This window comes from Gavia stellata, chromosome 4, assembly GCF_030936135.1.
Source record: "Gavia stellata isolate bGavSte3 chromosome 4, bGavSte3.hap2, whole genome shotgun sequence".
Taxonomy (NCBI): domain Eukaryota; kingdom Metazoa; phylum Chordata; class Aves; order Gaviiformes; family Gaviidae; genus Gavia; species Gavia stellata.
Genome location: NC_082597.1, coordinates 50,927,156 through 50,949,467, shown reverse-complemented (window position 1 = coordinate 50,949,467; position 22,312 = coordinate 50,927,156). Strand labels below are relative to the sequence as shown.

Genomic DNA, 22,312 nt, shown 5'->3' with positions numbered 1-22,312 from the left:
AGTTCCCACTTTCCCAATTGTAAGCTTCTAATCCAATACACTGGTTAAATTCTAGACTTTGAACCATTTTGTCTCTAATAAAAGTATCTCTCTTCCTTTGGCCTTTATGTACCCATGGCTGTTAAAATACGGTTCTTTAAGGAAACAGAATCCTATAGGCTACCATAAGCATGTAAGAAAGTCTAAACTTTGGGAGAAAAGCCTGAAACCCCCCCAGCATTTCTTTTGACAGACAAGCTGTTGAATTTAGTGCTACACCCCCCGCCCCCAGAACGATTCCCTAAGGAAGTCTATGACTACTATGTAGATAAGGTCTCAAATCTGAATTTATGCATGTATTTCAGTATTAGTCTAAATCCAACCACAGGAGGGAAAACTGTCCACTTCATTTCATAATCTTTCTGACCTGGAGGTCATTCACTGTTGGCAGCTCTAGACATACTGCAATCTCAGATGCAGTCAGGCTTGCCTTTTGTTTCCTGCAGATGGAGCAAGAGTCATGCTGCAGTTTAATGTTTAGGCTAACAGTCTACCAGGGCAGAAAGTTGCTTAAAATCTGAAAGATTTATTTTTAACTCTGGGATCTGTTGGATAGTACTTTAATGGCTACGCTCCTAAAGGCACAGTGCAAGACTATTCCTGCCCTTTCTTGCAAAGGGTTTCACTGTACCTGCCACAATCTTTCAGCTGAAAGGGTGTTTTATTTATTTATTTGTTACAGTATCTACCTAGTCCTAGTCTGTAACACCCAAACATTTTTCAAATATTAGAGGAATCTGCTCCAGTGAGCGTCTATTTCCTGCAAGAGGTCTTAGATAATATTACTGCCATTTTCACTGTCGCAGCAGATTAACCTTCAGGATGAGCCTCTTCTTCTCAGAAGCCATATTCACACATGTCTGGGAGGAATTGCATATTTTTTGGTAGGCATTTCAGTATTTTTGGTGAGACGGAGGAAGAAAAGGGAGTGGGAGGATGCTTCTTTATTTAAGAGGCTGGACATCATCAGCTTGCCACCCTTATTATCTGTGTCATATTTCTCTTTGAACACTGCATGTGCAAACAACTCTTACTTCCATCTTTCATGCTACCCAATTAAAGACTAAGCTCCAAATTCATTAACGGAGTAGCTCCTCATTTAGATGAGGTTTAATACCTTCCTGGGATTGCTTTATACTGTAACTTCATTTTGGTATTCTATTTCCAGGTTTGTAAAAACTTACTGCACCTAAGGAACTTGTAAGGTTATCTTAATTACTGTAACCTGTGAAATGGCAGACAAACTTAAATGAAATTCATACTAAACATTTAGTAGAGGTAAAAACCCAAATCACTAACATGAACAGAACTTAAGGATAAAAAAAATCTGGAGTCATGCACACAGGCGGACTATGGAACAACTGCAGTGTACATAGATTTGACTACAAAGATCTTTGCTTGGGTTTAAAAAAAAAGATTTTAAATACACTACTGTTGGTGGGAAAGTGAGGAATATTTAGAGCCAGTGGGCTACCATATTGTGAGCTATTCGCACTCCTACCATTAAGAAATGCCATTGTAATTCCCACTATCAATTCTCCATTTTAATAATTTAATGGAAACCGATGCTTAGTTTGTGCATGACCCAATACTGAATAAACACCGTTCAAACCAGTGCCACAGTGTGCCTCCTTTGAAGTTTATTCATTCACAAAACTCTTAACAGTTTACTTCACTGTACTGTAACAAACTTGCCAGGTGACATCGACCTTAGTATAAAAATAGAAAGGACATCCATCTCTAGAAAGGTTAGCACGAATTTCCATGGCTCAAGTCAAAACCCTGAATACCACTCTGGCTTTCTTTGAAAATGGCGCTTTGCAGCCTCATGGCAGCACACAAGATTCAGCCTGTAGCTTAAGAATATTTTACGTTAAGGCAGAAGCTTTTAACGCTCATCAGCTACACAAGCTATCAAACCCCAGGGACTCTGAAGCTATAGAACAAGTGTCACCAAATTATTTTTGCTTATTAAAGCCCCATGCCTTTGAAAAATCTTAATGCATTGGCAAGCACAGCTCAGAGCTGAACATGGCTGGCAGTTTGTGTCTTACTCCAGAACATCGTAAAAACCCCCAAAGTGTAGCCACTGTAGTAAAAGTGAATAAAAATGGGTTTAACTTCTGAGCAAAATGCCCCTGTGGTAGCACCACTCAAGAGCCTTGTATTTGCTGTTCTCTTCTTTACCTTTAGAAACAGTTTCTCTCATGGTGTGTAAACACTGATGATGTTGGCATTTTGAGTCGTTTACAACATGCAGCTTTTCTATCATGAAGCCTCTTACTGAAATTTTGATGACAACACGTATATTCTAAGCAGCTACAGAACAGCTTAACATACAATACACTGAAAGGTAATCAAAGCATTTGTCTAAACCACGTTTACTTGTAGCTGGTTTTAAGAGTCACTTTGTGTGATAGCACTTGAACAAAACATGATGAAAAGAGAACTCTGTGTCTAAGTTGAAGGAGGCTGACCTCTGTCTTCAGGATTCAAAACAGTCTAGGGTTGCTGAGTACTGCAATTCTTGACCAGAATCACCATGATGTATGGGAAAGTCTTTTGCTTTGCCCTGAGAAAGAAATGAGGGCCAGAGCAAAAACCTAGCTATGGAAGGACTGCTTCACATCATAACAGCAGGTACTCCTACTTTTCCCTTTCTTATTTGCTCTTTTTTTTTTTACCTGCTGATGTGAAAGCATATGCAAAGGGAAAAACATCATTCAGAAGTAACTAACATTTTGGTGACTGTATGAACCAGAGAAGTTCACAGTGTCTGGGCAGTGTGCACACTCTGACTGGGCTTTTACATTAACAGAGAAATTTCTACTAAGTTTATACTATATGATGTATCACCCAGTAATACTCTATACGCATTCCTTAACTATCCCAGCTTAACCTTCTCCAACACTCATGGCCCATGCACTGTACCACTGCAGAAATTTGCAAGCAGAGCTCCAGCAAAGCCACGACTTGGAAGTGTTCCTCAGAATATTCTCAGGGCAGAACCATGTGTAGTAGAAAACTAGTTATCAGTTGCCCAGTCACAACTCTCACTGCTATACTACTTTGCTGTGAAGTCAGCCTGAGAGCTTTGTGTGTAGCACTGCTTTCCCTGCAAGTTGAAAAGCTAGACCACTCAGGCAGCTTTCAATAGCTGGTCAAACCCATACAGCAGCTTGGAGACATACTAACTGCAGACAGGTCCCTTTGAGATGATCCATTCTTCACCACCAAAGAAAAAAGCCCAAACATATGACTACAAGTTCAGTCAGCTCTAGTTTGACATGGAGATGAGATTTTACTATCCTTCATCTTGGACAGTGCCTTAGGTCAGATCAGTTATCAAAACTACCAGCGTCCACAAGAACACTGAGCCAGTGGTCCTGTGCTTTTCAATCCCACCCATCAACACAGTGGGAAGTGCCAGGACATTCCCTAGAGGTGCTACTACTGCCTAAATCTTTACTGACTCATCCCTAGAATCCTAAATCTCTGCTCCTTTCAAATGGACTGCCTTGTGGCTGCCTTCTTTACTTTTACAAATACACAAGCACTTATCTGAGTGTGTCTTGTGCAGCTCGAAATTGGCTCCCCCAGCAAAACTGCACACAGACAAAAAGTCTGGAATAACTTTGTATCAGTGAGGCTTATTTATGCTTGAAACTTGCTGCACGAAGGCTGCTAAGAACAATGAATACAGGGGGAACAGACTAGTTCAGTGAGAGGGGAGGAGGGTCACTGAATCACAGTTCACAGAAGACCTCATTTTGACACCAAATAGCAGGCAGCATTTGGTGCAAGTTCCATCTACATCAAGTTCCCAAGCCTCTACAACCAGCAGAATCAATCTTAAGGGTAAGCAAGCTAAACCACTAGATAGCACAGCTAATAAAAAAAAAAAAATCACTACACATACTAATTAGCAACAATACTAGTGAGTTTTGTGAGTAGTAGTAGTCAAACTGGGATGAGAAAACTATTTAAGACTAGCAGAAATCCTGTAGTTCACTCACTTGCCAGGATGTGTCCACTTTCTGCAAAACCTTATATGTTCTATTTAAGAAGTATGATAGAAAGAACTAAGAGTCGATCTGTGGTCACTTATGCATTGCATAATTTCTAGCTAAATCAAGTGACTCTGAGTTTTCTTGAAGTTTTATTTGGCTTACAGTCCTGGCTGATATTCAAGTAACATTTAACATTTTTAACAGTTTACCTAGGAAAAATAGTTAAAAACCAGAATTTTGAATTTGAAATTTAAGTACCATATTAGAGTGGGAAATTGCATTAATTCCTCAAGACTTAAAGCTCTGTTCTGCCTAGGGGTATGGGCAGAGATAGAAAGGCAGACTATACCTGTGATGCTTTCTTTATAGATAAACAGCCTTAAATGTCATTAACAAGGCCTTTTTATTGTTGAATTCTCAACTGCTCAGATACATCAATTTCTAATCTGTTTAGTTTGGAATCTCCTCAAAGGTCTGTTTATTTCTTTTTTATGTAGCTACACATTAACGGTTAGTTCACCTTCACTCTGTTCTAGAAGAGCTGCAAGTCAAACATTTTCTGCACAAACACAGAAATGCTACACTGCTATAATATGTCATTTGTCATAAAGTCACAGTTCCACTTCCATTAAGTGTTTACAAAGGCAGACAGAAATTTAGCTATGAAATGAAAGTGTGCTGGGAAGTAAGCTATTTCGTTCACCTCACCACACTATACCCCAATTCTAACATACAGAACCGCAGTTCTTTGAATTTCACAACCATGAAAGTCTCACTCAAATCCTGGATAAAGAAGGTAGAGTTCCCTCTTTCTTCTTGATTCCCATCGGAAGATAGCAGCAGCAGAAAGAAGCTGGATTTTTTTTGTTTTGTTTTTTGTTACCTCTTCATACACCTCTCTGACGGCTGCTCCCCCTGGCTCTTCTTCTGGTTCCATTCCTCCACCCGGTACAATCCACTGATCTGGGTATCGGCTACTGCTTACCAATAGCACCTATAAATAATTGCAAATGACTGTTAAATACAGCTCACAAGTCAGGAATCTTGGTACTACCGACTTTTTCAGCAATGTACTTATTAATCTAGCCAGATGTATTACAGACTTTAGAAATTAAACATAGCAGGCAACCAGGAGTTGTAAGAAGTAAAAAAAGTGAAATTATTAACATCCAGTCTTTTTAATACAACTAAGTCAAGACACTGTCATTGTAATCTCCTTGCACAAACACTTTCATCAGATGCTTAGACATAATGTGAAAGATACACAATACAATACACACAGGAATGAAGATGTACAACAAAAAACTAGTAACAATATTCTCCAATACTGAGTAAGTCTTAGGGTCATACAGACAGTAAAGCGTGAAAATTAATACATTTCCATCACACAGAAGTTTAACTACTTCTTCTGGAATGGCATCTTTCGGCTATTTATAATTTTTAGTCTTAGACAAGCTTCTTTTCAGTTACTGAAGTGTTATGTTAGCATGACATGCTTACAATATTGCATAACTAAATTATAAGGAGAGCGCTTCATCGGCCCTTGTCCAATTTGGTTTCTTATAGCATTTCTGTAACAGGAAAAAATGCAACACATTTAATTTTAAATTACTTCTAAATTTAATCACATTTTTCCCCCCCCAGACACTTTAATTTCACTTAATTTGACTCTGTAACCTGGTCATATAATTGATATATACCAATTTAAAACCCACTGTCTAAAGGGCCTGTCCTTCATAATATTCAGAGCTGAGAAGATTTTAGCCACCCATCCAACAAACTAGGATGCCTCATGTTTGGAGTAATTTGCAGTAGAAGTAAATGAAAATAACACCTTGATTCAGGACCACATGGAAACAAACAGTTTAACTTTTATTTGAGACATGTCCTGATTAGTAAGACATACTCAATCATCTGTGTAGTAAAGTGCTTCATATTCTAGGCAATACTTACATGAGCCCTACCCTGAAGCCAAAGGACAACTGTGGGCAGCAAAGGGACAGGGTCAGTGCTTGAATCTTTAAAAGCAATTAAGAGACTAGCAACAAGAACCTCAGTCTAAAGGTTAAAGTATTGACTGGTGCCAGATGACGGAAGTGACAGTCCAGTCCTCACCAACTACCTTTATGGTCTTTAAACTCATCTCCTGTTGGATTAAGTAGGAAAACGATTCCCTGATGAGGGCAACAGGGAAATGCTTATCACTTATACTATGTCCCTTTGGCACTCGTGGAAATACCATGTAGGTTCACCTACAGGAACTGCGGAGTGTAATTAAGATGACTGCATACCTTTGTGAATGCAACAATGTGTGTGCATACTGAGGTGCACCTAGAAGAGCCTTATCTGACAGATAGTTTCTTGTTGCAATGTTTATTTTATTTGCAGTCAAGATTTGTCCTACTCTGAAGGATTCTCCACTGTACTAACTTCCCCCAAATTTTTCCTACGCTAAATAAGGAACACAGCAGAGACTTCATTTTGTACAGAATCGTTCTTAGCGTCTGATCTAACTGTTCACATTTTCAGTCAACTCAAAGAACCACCATGTCGGCAATGCTTAAAGAGCAGTTGTAAAAGTCAAGTTATTAATTCACTTGTGGGATCCCAGACATAAGCATCGCACATTATTTTCTGCTGATGAAACCAGCACTCTCTGCAGTCATGTGGAAGCTAGCAACAAAGATGAACAAAAGGATGATTATATCACATTAAATCATTCCCAGCTTGAAAGAATGGTTTTAATCAGCATTCATTGTTTAGTTAAGGCTAAACATAAAATTCTTAATTACTACTAAGGGATAAATCAGGTTGCTGGTTCTGGTAGTGTAGCATAAAACAAGGAATTTTTTATAACTTTATATGTAGTAGTTGCCTACCACTAACCTGACCAATAGTCTATTAAGCTGGTGTTGTGTATCTATTAGTTTTAAATTACATTTTTAAAAAGCAGAAACAAATACATCTAGCAAGTAATCAACATAAAAATACATCAACTCTGGTACATAGGCTTTACAGCTACACATACAATGAACTCCCCAGCATTACAGCCTGGGAGTTCATTTTGGCAACTATCCAAGTCTCTACTAACCCTGGAACTCAAGCATTTTCTCAAGCATCTTTCCCTCTATACTTTATTCTTCTGTGATCCCACTGCTTTTACAGTCTGAATCCAAGAGACCACATTAAGGTATATCCCTGAGAACTTCAGATGCACAATTTTTTTCCACGCAGTAACATTAACTTTTGAAGCCCCTAAGGCATGAGGCATCCGTCCTGGGGTATGCTAGCACAAATGTACCCAGTAGTAACCAATTTCTACAAAAGCTGAGAGCTGATAGCTAGCAATTACCAGATTGTGTGGTAAGGCTGAAAAGCACTCTACAAAGATTCTTTCTGTTATGGTAGCAAGCAATCTTGCACTCACTTGCACGTTTTTGGTTTTGGTGTGTTGTTTTTTATTCCATGTAGTGGATCTAGTTTTCAGGTGTTTCCATCTGTAAGTGGCCAGAAGACACATCCCACAGTACCTGAATGACTAGGCTGTAAATACAAAGATCACTTAAAAAAAATGAAAACACCAAAAAGCTGTGGTTGGTTGACAATGCACTCACATGCCAAAAGAGGTGCAAAATCAGCAGCGAAAAGCCAGCAATTCATCCTCCTTTAATATAAAATAAGCAACCCAGGAGACTAGAGATCTAGGTCTCCTGGACATCCAGTCTTTTCTGAGAAGGTTCATGTTCATGCAGATTACAGCAGTCTACTGAAAAACAAGATTGCAGAATCTCACACCCCTACATTTTTTCAAGTCCTACGCACACCAGATTTTACATCATAACCTTATTAGGCTCAGAAGAAAACAATGGAAGTACTTCCTATGCAGAGAAATCTGTATCCTGTATCTCTGAATACAGAGAAAGGAATGAGACTTCTTGTGTTGTATTACTTGCTAGTGATCACTGCCTTTCCTGTATCTCGGAAAAACCCTTACTGTTGATGACTCTTGATCAAAGATTTCCATGGTGCAGAGTAAAGGCATCAAATCTGCTTGCCTAGTTATACTGTTAAGTTTATCTTGCTGTAAAGACTAAGGTAAAGCTATTATTTTCCAGAAGGCTGCTAAGTGAGGAAGTAAAGCTGCAAAATTCAGCTAAGAGGAGAAAAAGAAAACTTCTTCCACTCTCTTATTAGCCAAGTTTTTACCTTGTTTTTAAGGCCAGCAATAGCAATGACCTTTGAGTGCAGTGAAGAAGAGAAACTGCTAGCCAGCCTGCTTGTAATAAGCACCTATCAATATGCTTAACCAAAATACGGTTAACCAAAAACCCCACAGTAATTACAGAGAACGTGGCATCATGGGACTTGCTCACTACAACTGCTAAGCCTGCAGACAAACAATGAAAATTTCCAGAGAAAGATGCCAGTTTTGGCCTGTTTAGTGTTCTCAATTGAAATGAAACTTGTGAAACAGTTAACAGCCATATATTCCAGAAGACTAAAATGGCAACAGCTCAGCGGAATACAAATGACAACCAAAAGATATTCCTCTCTATATTTTTTTTTCATATCAAGCACTCAAGGAAGTAGAAAATTACTTAAGGTTATATAAAATATCATTGCTTTCCATCTTCCTTAACTGTAGGGCATTATAGCTTACAAAAATAGTTGTATTAAAAAGCAGCTTATATTAAAAAAAAGGCAAGGTTAAGGTTGAAACTTGCTGGATAGAACAAACCCCCGCAGCTGGATTATTTTGGACTTCAGAGCAGTCATCCACAACTTGAAGTAATGAAGCAACAGCAGCAGAAACCACAATAAACCAACTGCAAGATGGGAATTTTTCCATAGCGGATGTATTACTTGCAAGGAAAAAACAAACTTACAATTAAAAAGGTACTACTCCAGTTCCACAGAAATTATTTATGTCATTAGACATCTTAGTAAGGTCTCTCCTCCCAGCCTAATCACAATCTATTTCTCTCTTCCCCACTGCACATCCCATTTTCTCCCCTCTCATCACCCCTGCTAATCCACTAGCTATGTTCAACTTGCTGTTTGAATTACCTGATAGAGATAGCCAAGTTTGCCTTTTTTTGTAGTAAAACTGCCAGGTAAAAGGAACAACTTTCAAGAGGAAGAGAATCAACCCCTCACCCCCAAAAGACCACTGAGCACCTGTAGCTCAGTTGCAAGGAACACCGCATTGCTCAGCTGTCTGACTAAACACCGCGCAGAGAAGGAAAGGAGAAGGCAGGCGCATGCAAGATGAAGGATTCAGCTCCCAAGCTCTACGAAGCTGAGTACATGTGAACCGTTTCAGAAGCTTTAAACTGGTTAGAATATAGGAAAGATCGTAAAGGCAGCAAGAGGTACCTCTCAGGTACAAAACAAAGTGTCAAAATGCTGTTATAAGAACATGCAGTATATCTGTTCTCCCTAGGCATCAGAAACATTAAGAAGAAAAAAAATCCAATCCTATTCTGAGAAAAAACCAGGACCCACTTTGATGGAGGTTAATATAGTCTAACCTAGCACACTCAATATGGAAACTTCAGCCTACATAGTTGGTCTGCCAAAGTTACAAGCACCAGAAAGTCATAAAGATGGTTTAATCCAAATACAGTCAGAAGGGTCAGTCAAGCCCTATGATTTGTTTAAAAATGGCCATAAGCAGATGTTCAGGGAAGAATATGAGCAGGAAATATTTTATTATTCCCTAACACTTCCAACCTCCAATTGTTTTCAGCCCAGGAGTGTCCTTAAAAGTACCAGGAAACAAACTACTTTGAATGCTACAACACAGAAACATTATTGAGGAGCAAGGAAAAGGACCTCTTACAAAGTCTGGATCATATTTGCAGGATTCACTGTATGCATTTTTAGGCAAAAGCACACACCTCAAATTAGAGAGCACAAGTCATCCTGCTACTGTAGTTAACAGATTTCCTTTATCTAACACTTCCTGCTATTTTAAGAATCACTGCCTCATTTCAGTAGTTCTGAAAGAGTTTCTCAGTTCCCCTATAGGTTACCGTGGCACCCTTGTCCTAGAATGCCATTGTCTCTTTTTAGACTCCAGAAAGTTGAAAAATGCAATAAAGCTTTACAGCTTGCCATAGCAATGCCACACAGGTAGCATTTAGTAAGGAACATACTTTTGCCTTCCTGAAAATGTTCTCCGTAGAGTGATTGCTTATAGTCCTCATTCTTTACTGCTATCATTTTCAAAATTACTTTTTTTAACCTGGAGGTGTAAAATGCACAAAGTTACTGTACGGTAGTAAAAAGCCTTGGGATCATACTTGACAGCATTTTAAAAGCTAGTTAAACTCAAGGCTGCAACATCTTTACTTTCTCCCTTACACTGGCACAATGAATTCAGGAAGCTGATCTGGCTGAAAACTAGCTCGTACCGTTAAAGATTATTTTTCAGCCTGCACACACCCAACACTGATCAGTACACAGCCACACAAGGGTCAGCACAGCACAAACTGGGGCAGAAAGGCATGACTGCAGCTACCCAATTTCAGTTCAGCCTAAGCCAATTCAAGAGCCTCGAGCAAAGTACTTTACAGACAATAGACTGAAAAGCAGTCCCCAGCTATGACGGAGGTTAAAAAGAAGATTTAGTCTCAATGAACAGGAACTGTGGCAGAGCAGCAGAGAAATGGCGTAACAACCAGCAGTACATTAATCCTAACGCTCATTAACTTGAGCACAGCATCTTGAAAGCAACCCAGAAAATCAGGTTCTGTCTATACAATATATTAAATAAAGTCTGAAATAGCCACCCAACTTTAAGTAAAGATCACTTTTCAAAGGAGCAGCATGATGCTTTGATATCAATCAGTGCAACTGCACCGGCATTATGAAGATGAATGATAAAGAAATATATGCATATATTTTTATAACACTTCAAAAAATCACATCTGCAAATGATTTTTCCTCTGAGATTTTCTGATTTTAAGGCTATATAGCAATAGGGAGAAAAACATCAGCCTTTTTAGAAGTTTTGCTTTAACTTGCAATTAAAATTATATTATTCTATAAATTTTATTTCACATGAAATTCACATATTTGGCTAACATGCTGTTACAGTGATGCAGAATTGGAGTACCTGCCTCCAGCTATTTAAAGAACTTTGTTTTGTTCTTCAGCTAAAGCATTCATATTGGGAACAGACAGCACTATACTACTATGGTACATCAGTCAGAACACATTTCCTCACTTCAACAAGCACTCAAGTCACCTGTAACATTAGATCTCCCCCTGAGCTTTGGTATGCTTTGGAGAATCAGATGTGACAAGTCTCATGGTGCGATGAAAGATGCAGCTCTTGCACCCAGACACAGGGCAAAAGGAGATTCCTGGCTGCAAAAACCCCTGCGAACAAACAAGAACCACCCCCCCCCCCCCCAAGGGTCTATAAAAGTTTTACTTCTCACGCTGGGTCAGTTCCCCAATCCACTTTACAGTACCTCCTTCTTCCCTTACACTTGCCAATACAGACCAAGGGAGAAAATACGTAAGGTAGTAGGGGAAGAGCTAAAATTGACCATCGCTGCCCATTTCTTTGTAACTTGAAACACAGCCTGATCTTGAGCAGGAGAACTGGGCTTTACTACTTACTCAGCAACATAATCTGTTTGACTAAGGGATCAGCTTCCAAGCGCTTGTCAGAAACAAGAGCTCCAAGTCTTTGCGAACTATTCAGCTGCAGGTAAATACATGACAAGGTTACTTTCTGACAAGTACCAGTTACCTTTTAGCCTTTTTTTGTCTTTGAGATACTTGGAAAAAACCGCATACATTTTAGAAGACAAGATTTGTTTTAAAATATTTACATTTACAGGACTGGTTCCACTGCAGTGCTTAAGCACTAAGTCAGATTGTAGTGTTTCATGAAATCAGTGGCTAGCTAAAGCCAAACACATCTTTCTTCCAGTTGGAATAACTGGAGAAAGCCACCTGATTATAATAAGCTTTTTAAGTGTTCTACAAACAAGACTGCAAAAAAATACACATCAGCTTGTGGTCTGAATATCTATGTGGTTGCATATCTACAAAACATGTTTAAGAAAACATGACTACAAATCCCAGCTAGATATATATATGCGTATGTATGTGTATATACGCACATATATCTCTAGCTAGGATTTGTATGTATTTCTGAAGTCTGCCACTCTTCCATTTCATAGATTGAAAGTTTTGAGCACTGCTGAGTTAACTCGGGCAATTCAAACAGAAATTCAGCCACCAGTTTAAATCTTCAAAGTAAACTTTGGATGGTGCAAGTAAACTATAAAGGATATTTTCTCAAGTATCAAAACACTTACAAATATTACTAGTTCAAAAAAGACAGTATCTTCTAAACAGGGCAAAACACAAAACATGTTTTGTTGCAGGACATCTTAGCCTGATGTCAGACAGGTACAGCCATGTTTCCTTCTCCCCTCAGCCCATTTCAAGCCACTGTTCACCCCATTAAACGCATTTGTATGGCATAGACAAGTAATACCATAGGTACGAGGGAAAAAAAAAATATCGAGGTTTTGCAATAAAAAACAGCTCACGGTTGACTGATTTCAGTATCTGAACAGGCATGAGTGAAGACTGAAGCTTCCTGCCATGGTGGACAGCTGAATTCCTACGGCTTCGCCAAACTTGCAGGCTTCCACTGCTGGCAAGCAGTAGCAGTTCGTCGCAAAATTTTGATCGCAACATGAAGGCAAGGTGCATATGCAGTGCCTGCAGAAAGCCATTTTTCTGTGGAAGTAGGGATAACAAGGCACTTGTGTTTTGTACGTTGGTTACCTGATATAAATCCTACCACAGCAACTTAACGTTCAATTATTTTTAGTTAACATTTAGACATTAACATTAAACCCCTACAGAACTCCATACAAGCCTGCAGGGATACACCATAAGCAGACACGTTCTCTGTAGACACATCATAAAGAGCCATTTTGGAAGCTATTTATAGGTCTTGATTTTTTGAGCTATACCCCTTCCTACACCACACAGATGATGTCTAAATATCAAGAAAATGCTGAGGAAAAAACTAAGGCAGCAATCACCCTATGTCAATTATTTCTCCTGTACATTAGCAGGGCAGGGACATGAGACAGAACGAGCAAAAACCACAGTGCGCCTGAAGTGCACATTGAAATGCGTATTCTCTGGTATTTCAAAATATGCCTATATTCTATTAGGCAAGCATAGAGCAAACTGGGTAACCTGTATCAGCCATACATTGCTTTGGAAAGCATGCCAGCCTTAAATATGGTGCCATGGTCATACTTCTATTTTAAAGCACACATTATATACGTGTTTACACCTGAAAGCTTACACTGAAGGATAAAGAAACAAAATGACAAATTCTGAGTTAAATACGGAAGATCTTTCATCACTGTGCAAGTTTATTTACAATAATTCCTAGAACACCCCATTTTGCCAGGGTAGCCAGGTGACACTTGTGGGCCCTGGTTTTATAGACCAGGTTACATTACAACAAGTCTTTCTGGTTTTCAGATGATTTAGACCAATGCAAATAAAAATAACATTTCACGTTTTCCTTTATTATCCTTTAATAAAACCATTGCTAATATGAAGCAACAGCTGTAAGAAACTGAAGAACACTACTATTTTTTAAAATACTAAAACAGTGACCACCAGAACAAGGTAGATTAAACAAGGGTTTCTTAAATCTTTATATTCTACAGCCCAAGAAATAAAATTCTCTAAATCAGACAAAAAAGGAGATAAAAATTACAGGCTCTTAGCATGGTAACTCAAAATTAAGAGGCAATAATTGACATGCAAGTGTATGCCCTGCTACAGGGGAAAAAAAAAAAAAAAAAAAAAACTCTACATTTCCCATAAGTGTGTGACAATACAGTTAATCCTCACTACTATCTCAACAGTAACAGGAAACCCCTCCCATCTATTTTCACCTCTTCTACAAGGCTGAACAACAAAAATGGCAAAATTAAAACCTGAAAATCTTGAAGATTTTTTTTTGCGTATGAAACCATTTTTTAGATCTGCCACTAGCAACTGCTGGCCGAACACTAAAGTAGGGTTTTCAATACTATATTCAATTACATAAAGCAGTGTTACAGATGCCAAAATAATTAGAACGCACTCAAGTTTTATATTCAAAAGTATTTAAAGATAACTGCTCATTTATTTGTATAATATGTAGTTGGTGGAAGAAAAATTAAATTAGCTTTTAAAATTGTTTTAGTTATCCAAATGACTAGAAAAAAATATGTTTATTACTATTTGCTCTTGCTGCTTTGAAGGCCTGCCTTGTTCTCTGCTTTGAGAGGTAAGGACGTCCTTCCCTACCCTCTGCCCAGACCCTGAGACAGCAGCATTTTATGTAAAACCAGTGTTTGCAGAGTACTGAATGCATAAGCAATACCAACCCGTGGGAGCAGTTGGTCCTCACAGTACTGAGAGAGGTTCTCCTGCAGGCTTACCCTAAAGCTGCCATCCACATCTCCTAGTTGCTCAACAGAGACTTGTATTTCCTCATACATAAATCTGCCAGCCCATCCCAGTCTGCTGAATACCATCATCAGCCTTTCGCACACACCTAGCAGCTTCTTGCTTGTTCAAAGCAAAAACCCTGCAGTCCCCATGCATTTCATGCCCACAAAACCTTGTTTCATTTTTCATGGGATTTCTCCTGCTTCATTTCCAGCAATTTTTTTCATTCAAAGGGCAGACAGTGCCTGCAATTACTGCTTCATTTCCATTAAGAATGACAGTAGGAGCCAGCACTTAAGCTCATATCCAGCCATCTTACTCTCTCTTCAGCCCAAACGACAGCACTGAGAGATTAAAACAGACAACTCCTTAATTACAGTAGTCTAAGAGATCTTCTAAAACATTCAGAAAAAAGCCAAAGCTACTGCCCACATTACTTGGCTATTTGGGCTTCCCCCCCCCCCCCCCCCCCAATCATACAATATCACAGCATGAAGGCTACAAAATCTAAACCAAAATGGGCTATATAGCAGTAAATTGGCATATGTGAAGTCACTCAAGATGAAGAAACGAACAGGAAAGAAGGATTTTTGCAGTGGTGCATCTGGACAGCCATCGCTCATCTCACAAGTACATGCTTTCAGCTGCAATACCAGCTTCTCAAGACAAAGCAGAAGCTTTTGACAGGTTGCAAGACCGCAGGCAAGTCCAGTTTCCAGCCTGTAACACCCAAGACAACTGACTCAACAATTTTAAGTCTGGCAGCAAAGACTGTTGGTAAGTCTAATTGGACAGGGTGCTGTAGCTGGAGAGTAGGAGTTCAGCAGCTGTATTTCAAACTGTTTGCAGGGATCACCTGACTGAGTTTTGCCTCAGTGGTATTCTAGAGCCCAGCTATGTTTCAAATTAAGAAATTAAGAAGTAAACAGAAAATGAACAGTTTTACCAAAAACATCCTTTGTTACCACAGTGTTTTTCAACTGACGTGTTGCTTCACTGTCCATAAAACTCAGCTGTAACATGGGTTTCAACAAGACTACAAAGATAGCGTAAGAAGTGCAATACGGATAGGGAACAGACCAAGAAGCCGTAACATGCAGATTTTGCTAGATGATGAGTAACAAGAGATATCAAATGTTTTAGTGACTGGCCTGATTTTCATTGGTGATGATCACGAAAAGCTGTTACTGAAATTTGTAAGCCTCCAAATTGAGAGGCAGTATCCATAAGTCATGGTATCAACAGGGGATCTCAAGCTGAAGTTGCAGAAGGATCACATATGGCTAAGAAGAACATATAGCGAATCTAATACACAGGACACTAAGAATTTCTGGTACAAGTTGAGTGTTCACAAGGTGCGAACAAGTTAGAGACTTAGATACCACCACTAATCACAAGATGACTACACGATAGCTTTATAAGCATGATAAAGACAGGTCCCATCACAATTTTTTTCCAGTATGGCTAGAGAAGTATTAGTAACCTTTTACACAACACAGTGAGATTCCATCCAAAGCAACTACAACTGTCATGCACACTCAAAAAATATGGCTGTCAAACTGAAGGAGAAGAAAGAGCTACCATGATGATGAGAAAAAGAGAAAACTGTTTAGGAGGCTGTAAGACTTCAAGTCTATCAAAAAAGTGCTAAGAAAGGAATGACCACATCTGCAGATATGTCAGAAGTACAAGAAAGGAGGAAAAAAGCTGAATACAGGCACAACTGCATATGGACTGGCCTTTCAGAAAGTCAGAACAGAAGTAGGACGACACCTTAATTCAAAGATTTGCATCAGAAGATTGCTGCAGATACTCATTCCTCCAGATAGAAACTAACCAGCTGAAAAGTAGAACATGATCTATTGAGAGAGTCTTGCAGACAGAATCTCTGGTAAAAAAAAAAGTTGAGATTTTGATTTCTTGCTTTAAGACTCCTAAAAAGAAATGTATCGCTGAAGATTGCTTTCAGTTGTCTCTTCTATTGTCTCTCCTGCAACGTCTAGCAACTCTTTGCTTATGGGGTAGTAACCCTGTAGGTTAAAATTACTAGGAAAGCTAATTTTTTTCTCCGCTAGCTTCTACAGGAGTCTGCTGTTCCTGTCTTCTCCCTCCAGTCTCCCAGGTACTGCCTTTGTGCTCCTTCACAGCTGAAGTTACCCTGCACTTAAAGATTCCTGGAGATGTGGGTCAGCTGCAAATCAATGGTATAATCTCTAGAGAATTGGAAAGGAAACACAGAAGACATTTACATGGAGTTTGAAGTAGACCTACATGGAAACATATTAAGACAACAGTGTTCAAGAACAACAGAAGCAAGTCTCATCCAGCCAATTCAGGGAACATGGCTGGTGATACAAGTTAATCACAAACAGTAGTCAGGCATCAAACTTCTAAGGAATAGGTTCTGTATTAATGCTGACGGAGCTGGCACTTAGGAAACACCTAAGCAAGTTCAAGATGTTGTCATTGCTTTTCTGGAAATAACTTATCAGAAAGTGATTTGAACTGTTTCCACACGCTTAATCTATGTCCCAAATCTGCCTTGGTGTTATCCCGTTCATTTCAACCTCAAGCCTCAAGTTGCACCAGGGGAGGTTTAGACTGGATATTAGGAAAAATTTCTTTACTGAGAGAGTGGCGAAACACTGCAACAGGCTGCCCAGGGAGGTGGTGGAGTCACCATCCCTGGAGGTGTTCAAGGAACATGGGAACGTGGCATTGCGGGACATGGTTTAGTGGGCATGGTGGTTTTGGGTTGATGGTTGGGCTTGACGATCTTAAGGTCTTTTCCAACCTTAGTGATTCTGTGAAGCGTGTCTACTTGCACAAGGCCAAAGCCCAGCCTCATGCCAGCCACACAGGTGCTCCATCTGCAATATCACAAAGTGCTACAAGTGTCAGCATCCACTCTTCTTACACAGCCCAGTAAAGCTGCTACTACCATCCTTAGCCTCCAAGGGTGTTCTTAAGCACAAACAGTTTTCTGAAGCAGCCAGCTGTCTCATTTGGATGCAAGACTGAAAGAGAATGTAAGACGCTGCAGCAGGAAATGAAGAATGAATGGAAATTACTGACAAAGGTAACCTCAACTGTGAATTTCCCACTACAATTGGTGCAAGAAAGCTGCAGCAGTGGCTCAGGAGTTTGAACTCCAAACAAGTCTGAGCTGGAGTAGCATCCAAAAATAAATACTGAAGACACATAAATGGGGAAGCACACTAGAGTATCAGAGGTACTGCTGAAACCAAAAAAAGCTAGACCAATAGCAAGAACTAGCAAGATTCCTGCTGGTCGCCTTTCCCCTTTATAATATTAGGCAAAGCTGATCAGTGTGGTCCCAAGGTTGTATCTATACCACTTAGGGAACGGCATATACCAGAACACCATACAACATTTTTGTCTATACCCAAGGGTGGGTAATGTGAGATCGGGCCTCTCCCTGCTGTGTTATATTTCTTAGTAGATGTTTAAGCAAGAAATTTGCCATATTGGCAGCTTGGATAGGACACTAGCTTCTTCCAGCATATAGATAGAGGCAGGGAAAGAAACTCAAGCCCTAACCTGTGTAGTTATTTTATAGCTATTAAACAACAAAATGAAAACGAAAATCAGGATAGGGTATGCTTCCAGCCTGAGACAGCTTATAAACGCATTGTGCAATGAAACCATCAGCAAAGTTTCCACATAACGGCCAGTGCAATTGACCTTGGCTAGGAATACAGGACAACTTCGGTGCCACCTCCCGATTCTGCGGCAACATAAAACCTCGGCTGAGCTATTCTCTACAACCAAAACCGCAACACCCCCCCCTCCCGCCCCCGAGCTCCTTAACGAAATATTTTTAAGCACCGTTTTACTCCCGTGCTGGGTAACGCCCGCCAAGGCGCAGGTTCTCCAAAAACAAGATTTTTGTATCCCCCCCCCCAAGTATGGCAGGGGGTTCGCTTTAAGGGCAAGACCAGCCCTGCCCTCAATGCGCCATTACACATTAACCGATTTTCTGCGCGCCGCGGGCACACAAAGGATAACGCAGGAGTTCCAGCCGGTGTCCGATCCCGCCCGGGAGCTGCCCTCCTCCCCCGCCCCCCGCCCCGGGGCGCCGCGCGGGGCCGCGGCCGCGCACAAAGGAGGGCGTCGCGCACGTGGGCCCGCGCCCCACCACACCGCGCCGCCCCAAGATGGTGGGCGAGAGGCGAGGCGCGCCGCGGAGCAGCCGCCGCGCCCGCCCCGCCCCCGGCCCGGCGCGGAAGGGGGGCGCCCGCCACCGCCCCAGCTGCCAGCGCAGGCTGCGGGCCCCGGGGCCACGCAGCCTCGCCTCACCGCCCCGTCCCCCGGCTCGGGGGGAAGAGCCCCGGCACGACTCTGTGAGTGCAGCGGGGTGTCCCCCGGGAGGGGCCCACTCAGACAAAGGGACGCGGCGGGCCCAGCGGGTGACGGCGGAAGGGGAGCCCCGCCCGGGCCGGGCCCGGCGCTCCCCGCCCCACGTGTGCGGTGGCTCGGTGGGCTCACCTCGTCCTCCCGCTCGCTGCGGAAGCAGAGGCACGCCGCCCGCTTCTTGTAGCCCTCCCGGTCGTACGTCCGCGTCTGGTTCGGCTTAAATTTCATCATAGAGGCGGTGAGACGCCGGCTGCCCCCGGCCGCCGCTGCTGCCGCCGCCGCCGCCACGGCTCCGCTCTCCGAGCGCCGCCGCGCCCCCGGAACGCCGGCACGGGCCCCCTGCTCGGGAGCGGGGCAGGAGGAAGGCCAGTCCCAGCTGCCAAGCTCCTGTCACAGCAGCGCCGCGCCGCTGCCACCGCCCCAAGAGCCGCGCCGCGCCATGGAGGCTCCCTCGCTGCGCGGCGGCGGCGCCGCCCGGCTCGGCCCGGCCCGGCCCGGCCCGGCTCGCCCCTGAGCCGCCGCCCCGCGCCCACCCGCCGGTCCCGCACGCCGCGGCGGCCGCCCCTGCGCCCACTATTTAACTGTAACGCACATTCCTGCGCCCGCGCGCGCCGCGCCGCACCGCGCAGGCGCCGGGCGCGGCAGCGGGCGGGGGGGGAGAGGCGGGGCGGGGCGGGGCCGGGCCCGGGGAGCGGGAGGGGAGGGGGAGGGAGGGGAGGTAAAAGGCCGGTCACGGCCTGCTGGCGGGCGTGCTTGGTCGCCGGCGGGGCCCTGCGGGGGGTGGGGGCCGCCTCTGTCCCTGAGGCGAGCAGGACCTAGTGTGAGATGGGGCGGCTCTGGACTCTCCCTGCGCTCTGGGCTGGCGGGAACAGGGCCGCGGCTCGGGGTTCGCCCCCGGTGTCCCCCCGGCCGCGGTTGCCCTGCCGGGCGGGGGGCAGGCGTGGTGGGGCAGGGCTGCCTCCTGGGCTTGTGCGGCCCGGTGTCCCCGTGGGGCGGGAGCGGGCCTGTTGCCAGCGGGCCTTTGTCCAGCACGGCTCTCTGAGCGCGGAAGGGATGCGGTCTCTGCTGGCAGCCTCCGTGGCAGGGAGCCCGGCGTAGGTGTGCGAGGCAGGGCGGCTTTCCTGCTGCCAGGCTCGGTAGATGGAGGATGCACGTGGCTCAAGGACCGTAGTGTGAGTGTAGCTTGCCCTATGTAAATTAACCCGTTTTTGAAATAACTTGTTTTTAGAAGATGCTGGTGCGTGCAGGCTGGGAAAGCAGGCAGTCCATGCTTGCTTTTCTTTTTTGTTTGTTTCGTTTATATAATAACGTTATTTGGGAGTTGAAGATGGATGAAAGGCCTTCCCGGTGCTGCCAGAGGGCCAGGAAACGGTTTACTACCCACATACCTTTATTATCATCTGGTAAGGAAAACCCCCTGGTGTTTACGTTATCATCAAAAACTCCCGCAAAAGCAAAACAAGAAAATGCTACTCTTCTCAGTGCCCCTGGATTGCTGTCAATTGCAAGTAGCCATCAAAGCACTTACTACTTGTGCAGGAAAGATTGCTTAGTCGCGTTGGCAGAAGGTAGTAGTATATGCTTATATACTTGGGCTTGTAGAAATCCCCCTTCCAAACTGATTCATAAACCTTCTCCTTCATATGAATCTTACTGATGTTCAGTAGGCTCCTTTGTGCTTTTAGAGCAGACTGATGTGTGTTAAACATCTATCCTACTTGTTTCTTGCTCCAGCACACCTTTTTATTTTATCCTAAGAGGGTTTTTTTTTTTAACAATTTTGTTGATCTGTAACAAGCCAGACTTTTTATATGCTTTTTGTGGCATGTATTGAAAGGAGATTGGTTCGTCATCACTGGTTACTCCGGTTCCTAGTGAAATTTGGACCTCATGTTCTTCAGAGCATGAACTAAGTGCAATGAGTCAGTGCAGTATCCCACTTGAAAACCATGGAAGGCTAAAGGAGGGAAAGCACAATTGTATTGAATTATATTATTTTGTTAAAGTTATAATAAGCTGTGAAGTCAAACACCCAAAGATTAAGAAGCTCCAAATTTAATTTACTTTTACACATAGATTACTTGTATAAGCATATTTTTCTTAAGAAGGCCCCTGCCACTTTTGCCGCTTAGCAAATGGACTGGCAGATCAGATTTCTTCTTTTTTCTCCTCATTCAGTGCAGATCCAGGTCTCATTTATTGCTACCTGTCACCAGTCAGGCTTTAGGCTACGTACAATTTTAGTAAGATCCCTAGTCAGAATAAATTATTTTTTTGTGAGGGAAGGACCTATACCCAATTAGCATCTGAAATTTTTAGTTCAAAATTTAAAGCATTGATATCTGAAACCTTTGAGAATGCTGGTGAATAAAAATCTGGTTTTGATGCCTGTATTCATAAACTTGTCCATGATACAGAAAAGGGAGTGTGGTATCATTACATGAAACTCAAGGGCTACAAATTAAGATTGCAGTTAGTCATTGCACCAACATTTCTTAGATTTTACATGTTTGACCTTGCCACCTTTGCCGTATTCCTGTGTAGTTTTAAAGGTACATCTTTACAAACAGCACAGAGGTGCATTCATGTAATGCATATAGCAAAAAAAATCTTGCCATTGGTCTGCTTTTTATAATAGACCATTATGATAGAACTCATTTTGGTTTGGAGTGTTCCTTGAGCTACTGTTTCAGGGTTTACCTTTTAAGACAAACATGTTTTAAGTTTTCAATATAGCTCTTTCTGAATTATGTTTTTTCTTTGTTTGGGAGGCCTCACCTCTCACGCAATTGGAGGAAGTTCAAAAGTAGGATTTATACCTAACGAGAACAGTGTCCAAAGATCAGATGAGCTTAGGCCAGTTTTCCACTTTTGTACAACTCACCCCTACCACCCCCAAAAAACAAACAAAACATTTGACTGCCAAATCAGAACACAACACACAAATGCTATCTATGTTGTGAAACTCGATGGTTGCTTCATCACGTATCACAGAGGTAAGAGCCGCAAGAGAGAGCTCTGCGAGGTGTGCCAGTCAGTAGGCTGGATATACTTACATTTTCTAGTCCACGTATCCTCAAACACGGTAACAGCTCCAATGATTTGTAAATTCATTGAGGCTCTCTTTGTTTTTGTGAAAGCCCCAACTTCTGCTTTAGGCTTTTATTTTACAAACTAAAAGAAACCCAACTTTGTGGCTATGGAAGAATATTAAAAAATAATGACAGATGAATCCTAAAGAGTGAAGTGATAGGCCGTTTTGGTTTTTGGACCTTGAGGGATTTTGTTTTGAGAGGTGCCTTTTTTTTTTTTTTTTTTGAGAAAATTGAAATTCATTGTGCTAGGAATTAATTTTAAATGACTAAAATTATATTTTTTTGTTTGGAGAT

General features: G+C 42.1%; 1 protein-coding gene across 3 annotated transcripts in view; it reads right to left on the bottom strand.

Annotated features, from left to right (window-relative positions):
* Nucleotides 1-19,175, bottom strand: part of NUDT4 (nudix hydrolase 4) — a 29,991-nt gene extending 10,816 nt beyond the window's left edge. For 2 of the 3 annotated variants that reach the window (XM_059816747.1, XM_059816744.1), the window contains exons 1-2: nt 19,056-19,175; nt 4,933-5,043 (exon numbers count right to left, since the gene is read on the bottom strand). In XM_059816747.1, the coding sequence (XP_059672730.1) occupies nt 4,933-5,043; nt 19,056-19,154 (210 nt within the window). In that variant the 5' untranslated portion in view covers nt 19,155-19,175. Of the gene's footprint in view, nt 1-4,932; nt 5,044-7,476; nt 7,585-19,055 lie in introns of those variants that run through there. The other variant, XM_059816746.1, reaches the window with a different exon arrangement.
* Between the last annotated feature and the right edge of the window lie 3,137 nt (nt 19,176-22,312).